Below are 8,338 nucleotides of genomic sequence, written 5' to 3'. Positions count from 1 at the left end.
CACCATCTCTTCGTCGAGGTAGTGCACCTATAAAAATTACCATTGTATTTGGTGTGTTGGGGACACAGGAGACTTTTTATTATTTGATTGCACGGTTGTTTAAGAGAGACCATCTTCATCCTACGCCTCCCACGGATTGATAAACCTTAGGTCATCCACTTGAGGGAAAATTGCTACTGTCCTACAAAACTCTGCGCTTGGAGGCCCAACACGTGTGTTTACAAGAATAAAGTTGCATAGTACTCCATTCGTTCCATTTTAGTTGTCGCTTAAATGGATGTATCTAGCACTGAAATACGTCTAGATACATCTGTTTCAGCGAAAACTAATATGGAACGAAGGGAGTAGACATCAGTGAGCGAGCTCGGCGACCCTATGATATCTCCTTTTTGTTGACCCGGCATCGGAACTAAAATGAGCACCTATTTCCCCAGAGGTGACCCTGAGTTATTGAACCCACGAGAGGAATATTCCCTTGAAGCGATGGTCTCTAGCAAACTTTTGCTGAAGAGTCAAATCCAACTTTTGACCGGATCAACAAGCAAATAGTGATTCAAACACTTATAATAAAAGAGAAGGTATGGGGATGAGGTCTTAATGCTTACAACCATGTATTGGTGTTGGGATAAAAAAATATTAGTTTGTGCTCGGGGAGAAACCCATCAAGAGGTGCTTGCTCCGTTCGGAATGGAGGATGTGTCCAAATTACATCTTGATCGGCACGAGTCCTGCAACAAAAATCTGTTGTCCTACCGAAGGCCCTATCCATCTTGCGGGGTTGCCCGATAATTAAGATATAAATATCAAACAAAAGCTTTGGGCGTTTAATGATAACACCTCATGTATCCCCAGGGATATGCCATCTCTCCCAAAAAAAGGATATGCCATCTACTATATTCAAGTTGTCGTGTTATCACAAAACAGTGTGGCAACTAAATGAGTATGTGGAACACCCAAACTGCCATTATCCTACATAGAACATAGCAACTGACAAATTTGCTTCAGAAAGTTAGTTGCCATCTAGTAGGAAAGTTGTAGATAAACCAGTGGATTCAAATTGCCATGTTTGCACACAACATAATAGCAAATTAAATCAGTTCCAAAAAAACCAACTGCCATTATCCTACAAATCGAAATGCGGCTAACTAGATCTAGGGTTCATACCCAACTATCAGTCCTTGAGTTCGATACAACATCACCCCTAAAACAGTGATAATTGTAGCCTACGAGACCATCAAAACTAGCAAAAAACAGTAGAAATCGCTGCAACATAGAATTGCAGACATCTAATCTCTGAAAACAGAGAGATAGTGGTGAAACGGGCGAGCCTCGCCGACTTGACTACCACCGCGACGGCAACGAAACTACGTAATGTCGGCTTAATGGCACACATGTGACTCCCTGCCGATGGGGACACTCAAGCGTTGCGAAAAATCCACCTGAATCTCGAAAGGGTTCGAGAAGGATGTGAACCGAGAGGAGGGGAGGCGGATTGGACCAGTAGAAAGCTTCGAAGCCTTACCTACTCGCGGTGGCTGCTCCGGCGACGACGCTCCGGTCCGGTGAACACCGACGACAGCCATGAATACCCGCGACTCTTTCGCCGCCGCCGCCTCCTCCCCCTCTTGACTACTCCTACTAGAACTTGCGTTGCTCTCGAATGGAAATGCTGGTGTGGGGGAAATGGGAAGTAAAGAAGGGCGGGGTGGGAAACTGCAGGACCGGGGAGGGGAAAGGGAGCAGACGTGGGAGATGATGAATAGGAGAAGTGCGCGGCGTGCGGGCGCGACGGCAGTTCCACCGCACGTCCGACTCGCAACCGCGGCCTCTCCGTGCGAGAAACCGGTGTCCGGGTGAACTGTCAAATGCCCACACACACCTGCCCTGTCCTTCGTGGCACGCAGATTTCGCCTCAATGTGTCAAGATTCGTGCACACTTGACTGGATAGTGATCCACGCGTGTGGGCGAGTTGTAAAACTACCACATGTGTGGGCGTTATCATTTGTGTGAAACATAAAAGTAAGAAATTACAAGATGTCACTTAGGCATGATCTACATTGCCCCCTTATTGCATAATATTCCCTCCGTTCCAAATTACTTGTCGCGGAAATGGATGTATCTAGATACATCCATACCTACGACAAGTAATTAGGAAACGAGGGAGTAAAACTGAAAAATTGCATCGCTTCTGCTACTAGTGCGAGAAGCCAAGAACTACATTGCCCCCTTCAAGCTTTGCACCAGGAACAACTGCTGCAGCGTCGGCGGCGGCACCGAAAACTCTGGTTCCACCGACAAAAACGTTGAGCTGCGAGGACACCACCACGCCGCCTCCCGTCCGCAAGCTGAAGCTCCTTCGTCGGCCACTTCGGGTGACAGCTCTTGCAGTGTTTCCGTCCCAATCTGCCGGTAGTGCCGGGAGTACGTCTCGGGCACAAGATGGGGAGTGATATGACATGCCAATTTCAGAAGCTTGTTCTGGTCCGCAGGCGCATCCGGCGAATAGTTCTGCGGCATGGCGAAGTACACGGCGTCGACTCGAACGATCGGCCACGGCAGCCGCGGCATGCCGTCGGTCGCCGCGCATCCCCCGTCCGTGGAATTGCGGTGACACCTCCACGCCGATGAGACGCACCGCATCGACATGGACGACGCGCCGGCATAGCTCGTTTCCTGCGCTCGCGCCTCCCTGACGAACTCCCTCGCCGTCGCACAGGCGGCGCCGAACTGGGGAGGCAGCAGCTGCAAGGAAGACATGACGATATCCAAGATGTCGGTACGCTCGAGTAGCTGGAACACCACGCAGAGCTTCACGTTCTTCTCCCACGCCGCGCTGTCGTCGCAGGAGAGGAACAGAACGACCTCCCCGTTGCCGTCGCACGGGTGGAGCAGCAGGAGGGCGTCCCGGCTGCCGTTCCTGAGGGAGAACTCGAGCGTCTTCCCTGCAAGCAGAGGCTCCGCAGGAACTTCCATGGACACCGTCAAGCTCTTCGGGCGGCCCCCAAGCTGGACGTAACGGAAGAACTCATCGGCGACATGCGCTAGCCTCTCGAACCTCCGCACCGTCGCCTCGCCCGGATCACCGTCGTCGTCCTTGCCGCGGCGGAAAGGCAAGAAGCGTGCCGCTGCCCGAGTGACGCGCTTGTGAACGGGAACAGCCTTCCTCGCAACCCCCTCGTCCCGTTCGCGCTCCGCAGACCTCCTCCTGTGAGCGCGCAGGATGCCATCGCCTTCCTCGGCTACGCGCTTCAGCCTCGCCTTCCAGTCCAGCAATGGTTGGTGGAGTATGCGCCAGTCTTCGGCGACGGCCACAACGCTGTGGATCTTCAGCACCGCGAACTCCAGCCTCTCGGCGTTGTCCTCCGCACCCCCATCCTCTCTCGAGTTGCCTGATAGGATCGAGAAAATTCTGCTCACGGACTCGCTCGCAACCGCGGATCCTAATATCTCAGCCATGAGGGCTTCCTCTGGTAGATCAGAGCTCCTACTTTTGGTGATGGAACTTCTTTCTTCCCGTGAGAAATTGCTCAGCGTGTTGGACTGGTAATCCATGAAAAGGATTTATCTGAAAGTCTTCACGTCACTGTACTGATTGGAGAATAATGCGACCCCGGAAAAGTAAAAATGGCATCGATTATTCGTTCAAGGCGTCTTCCTTGGACAATGAAGTTAACATGATGTTTTCCACACGTGTCAACCCAGCCGAGCACAGAACAAATCAAGAAAATAGAAAGCTGAATTTTGTTGGGAAGTTGAGAGGAGAGTAAATAAGGTAAACATGTGGTTGAGTTATCATAAAAGGATAATTCAAGAAAAGGAAAAATTAGGAAATATAAAAACGGTTGGTTAGTTACAATGAAATGAATAAAGTACAAAATAATAAGCATCAAGAAGAAAATATGGTGATCGTTAAAAATTAGGGGAAAATGTACAATGCAAATTAAATTCAAAAAAAATTATTATGTGTGCTCAAAAAATAAATATTTTGCCTTGAGCTTGTTGTGTTCTTAAGCCAATTTCTTTTGCATGGATGGACTCCATAAATCTAGTTGTACATGTGGAAACATTCATACCTACACATCAGTTCAAGGGTATATATGGTGCTTCCAAAGCATTAACCACATTTAACAATATTTATATATTTAACCGGAGTTGAAAATTAATTTTTGGGTTTTTTCTTGAAACTTCACTAACTCATGAAACACTTATGATCTATTCCCTCCGTTCCTAAAATATTTGACTTTCTAGAAAGATTTCAACAAATGACTACATACGCGGCAAAATGAGTGAATCTACACACTAAATTATGTCTATATACATCCGTATGTGATAGTCCATTTGAAACCTCTAAAAAGATAAATATTTAGCAACGGAGAGAGTACTCCGTATCAAGATTGATTTAAGTCCTTTCTAAAAAGATAGTAAACTCTATGTAATATTTCTTATTTATCTATTTGTTTTGTTTGTTTCACGAAACATTACTCATAAAACTTTCAATGTCTCACGGGACACTTAAGGTCTATTTACGTTTCAATGTTTACCCTAGTTCCCACTATTGTTCCGATTTTGTAAAGACATGTCCCATATTTTCAGATTTAACTTGATAATTACTTTATAAACTTGACTATTTTTTAATGCGGGCTGTTTTGCCACGTCTGCGAAAAAGTTGACAGATACTAGAGGCAAATGACTGCTTTGCCACGCCATTTTTTTTTTTTTGCCGGTGTTATAAAATTGCAGGATAGCAAAAGATGGGCTAACATGCATCGAATCAGTATGGAACCAATTTCTCTGCATAACACGTATCCATGATGTAATTGACAAAAGAAAAAGAATGGTGAAGCACACGTGATCGACCACAACTTGTAATTTACTTACTTTTTTGTGCTATATTGGATTTATGAATCAATACACTGGCCAGTATGCGTTGCTGCTATGCTTCCAACACATGCCCAAGACTTCCCTGAAGTTGCACTTCAGGGTTTACCCGGTTTCAAGGATAGTAGAGTTAAAATTATACCAGAATCATCTTCGCAGCAGCAGCTCATACTTCAAACACAACTTCTGTATCCGCGGGATCGCTTCATTAATTTGACTAAAGTCGTCCTTCTTCTTTCCCAGCTGCCCGAATAAGTTTATCATTCAAAAGTAACAAGTCCATCTTTTTCATTTGTCCATTTGGGGGTGAAAAAATGGATTTCTTTGCACTAGAAACAGAGTGAAAAACGTTTATAAAAAAAGAAGCAGGGTGAAAAAACGTGCACGGCCCACAACTCCATCTTGGGCTCGAGAAATTCTTATGCTCGCGCTCTTTTTTTCGTGAGGGGCGCACGGGTCAGCTTTCACCAGAATGAGAACTAGAGATCGGTAGCTTTGGTTTTGGCATTTTCCCTGGGCAAATCCTATTTAGCGCTACAGGCACCCGTTAACATGCATTTTCGTTCACCCGCAAAAAAAACATGCATTTTCGTTAACTGGCGCCTGCAGCGCACACCACCTCCCTTGCTGGGCCAGCCTGTCTAGAGTTTTTTCTTCCTATGTTTTAGTTTAAAAAATTAAAGGCACAACCATTGAATCGAACCCATGACCTCCTTCACAAATCAACAGGCCACAAAACCAGGCCACTAACAAACTTCTGCACAATATCTTCGTTTTACCTTTTTATTCATTTGTCAGTTTGTTTTATTCTTTTTCTTTTCTTCTTTTCTAGTTCTTTTACCTTTTATTTTATTTATTTTCTTAAATGCGCGGTTTTTTAGTTCATGAACTTTTTCATTTTTTGATGAACTCTTTTCTCAAATTGATGAAATTTTCACATCTTTGGATGAACTATTTTTGAAAATTGATGAACTTTTTAAAAATTCGATGAACTTTTATCAAATTCAGTGAAATGTTTTCAAAAAATCAATGAACTCTTTTCAAATCCGATGAACTTTTTTAAGAATCGATGAATTTCATATTTGATGAACTTTTTTCAACTTCAGTGAACATTTTTTAAAAATTTCGTGATTTTCTGTTCAAAATACGTGAACATTTTTGAATTCGTAAACGTTTTCGTTTTTGGCGAGTTTTTCGGGTTTTTTATATTAATCAACATGAACAAAGTTGAATATATGTTAATTTTTGTACTAAAGGAGATCTCAAATAGAATATATGTTTCGCGAACAGACGAAAATTTAGGTGGGAAATACACGTGATCCAAAACATTGCAACCAATGTCGGCATAGCGCGCATCGGCCGCATCAACAGATGAACAAAACTTTAGACTGGAATCACGCACTGCTTTTAATCAGTGTCGTCTGCATAGAAATTAGTGGCAATTATCAGACAGCGGGCAGCACCGCATCGGCATACGAATCAGTGCCAGAAACGATTCCCGCCGAAGCGACAACACAATCTGTCGGCACGTGAGCAGCAGGAACAGTGCTGCCGCCAGCACATGAGGCGGCAGGGCCCACCTGCATGTCTCTGTTCCGTCGCGGGAGCTGGGTATCCGTAATACGCGGGTTGCCGCCTAGCCTCGCGGCGGCAAGGCCTGCCGCCTGGGCTGAGGGGTCTCTTTTGTCATTTTCATCCACAAGTAGTTTTTTTGGGGGTGGGGGTGTCGGTGTCAAAACCGGCGGATCTCGGGTAGGGGTTCCCGAACTGTGCGTCTAGGCCGGATGGTAACAGGAGGCAGGGGACACGATGTTTTACCCAGGTTTGGGCCCTCTTGATGGAGGTAAAACCCTACGTCCTGCTTGATTAATATTGATGATATGGGTAGTACAAGAGTAGATCTACCACGAGATCAGAGAGGCTAAACCCTAAAAGCTAGCCTATGGTATGATTGTATGTTGTGATTGTTGTCCTACGGACTAAAACCCTTCGGTTTATATAGACACCGAAGAGGGTTAGGGTTACACAAGGTCGGTTACAAAGGAGGAGATATCCATATACGTATTGCCTAGCTTGCCTTCCACGCCAAGTAGAGTCTCATCCGGACACGAGACGAAGTCTTCAATCTTGTATCTTCATAGTCTAACAGTCCGGCCAATGGAGATAGTTCGGCTGTCCGAAGACCCCCTAATCCAGGACTCCCTCAGTAGCCCCCGAAGCAGGCTTCAATGACGATGAGTCCGGCGCGCAGTATTGTCTTCGGCATTGCAAGGCGGGTTCCTCTCCAAATTCTGTGTATCTGTCGAAATAGTGTCCGGTTTCTTATGAATGTTTATACTCCTTGGCTTCTACGCCCAATAATGGCCACTTTCCACGTGTCGAGCGAATGTGAAGAGCCATGGTGTTTTCACATTTACCCCCCTAGCTGTGTGAACGAGCCGCCTATTTAAAAGACGAGGATTCAGATCCAAATCACACCATCCTCCCTTGGCGAGCCTTCATCGGAGCGCACCCGACAAAGATCCATTCCATCATGGCCGGTCGTCACAGCTCCTCCTCTCGCACCCCTAGCTCCAAGCCTGGAGATTCGGGGAGATGTTCCATCCCGCACAGCAAATTAGTGATGCTTCAGTCCAAGGGATTTCTTCCCCCAGCGTACCTGGTCCCGGTTCGAGCCGGGCTTGCCACCTATAATGGCGGAGAGCAAGCGGAGAGCCTTCTCAATCCCTCCAAAGGAGAAAGGGTATGCCTTGTCCCTTATTTGGTAAGAGGGCTCGGATTCCCAATTCATCCGTTTCTCCGAGGGCTCCTGGAGTTCTACGGCCTCCAGTTGCACAACCTTACGCCTGCCTCCATGCTGCATATCACGGGATTCGTAACCCTTTGCGAGTTGTTTTTGGGCTGTGAGGCTCATTTCGCTCTGTGGAAGAAGCTGTTCTGCCTTGTGCCCCGTTCTCAGAAGGGGTCAATATATCAAGTGAGCGGAGCCGAAGTGTGGCATATTGCCGGGACCGGATACCTATCCGGGACCCCAAAGAAGACATCCGAAGACTGGCCTTTAGAACGGTTTTATATAGAAGACGTCCCCCTCCCGGATCCTATTCGGATCGGCCATCCTGAGTTCGACAACGCCCTTTTAAAGAAGCGCCGGAGCTGGCGTCCACGGAGCTCCCTGGAGGAAGATGACAGGGACATTCTTTATCTGATGAGCCGGATAAGTTTTTTAGCTCGATCCGGATTGACCATGATCGAGGTCATGGCCACATGTGTGATGCGGGGGGTGCAGCCGCTTCAGTATAGAGGTCACCCCATGTGGGATTTCAACGGGGAGGATGACGCCACCCGCCACGGCCGCAAAGGGCCGGGATCGGCTGCTGATCTAATAAAGATCTTATCCACTTTGTACAAGGGAGAAGAGGAGGAATTCCTTCATGTCAACCCGCAGGGCGGATTTTCTAT

General features: G+C 46.7%; 1 protein-coding gene across 1 annotated transcript; it reads right to left on the bottom strand.

Annotated features, from left to right (window-relative positions):
* Positions 1-1,970: 1,970 nt before the first annotated feature.
* LOC123154429 (uncharacterized) lies at positions 1,971-3,628 on the bottom strand. Its single transcript, XM_044573170.1, has one exon. The coding sequence runs from the start codon at positions 3,551-3,553 to the stop codon at positions 2,216-2,218; it is 1,338 nt and encodes a 445-aa protein (XP_044429105.1). The 5' UTR covers positions 3,554-3,628; the 3' UTR covers positions 1,971-2,215.
* Between the last annotated feature and the right edge of the window lie 4,710 nt (positions 3,629-8,338).

This window comes from Triticum aestivum, chromosome 7A (assembly GCF_018294505.1).
Source record: "Triticum aestivum cultivar Chinese Spring chromosome 7A, IWGSC CS RefSeq v2.1, whole genome shotgun sequence".
Classification (NCBI taxonomy): domain Eukaryota; kingdom Viridiplantae; phylum Streptophyta; class Magnoliopsida; order Poales; family Poaceae; genus Triticum; species Triticum aestivum.
Note: the sequence above shows the minus strand (reverse complement) of the source record. Positions and strands in the feature narration are given on the sequence as shown.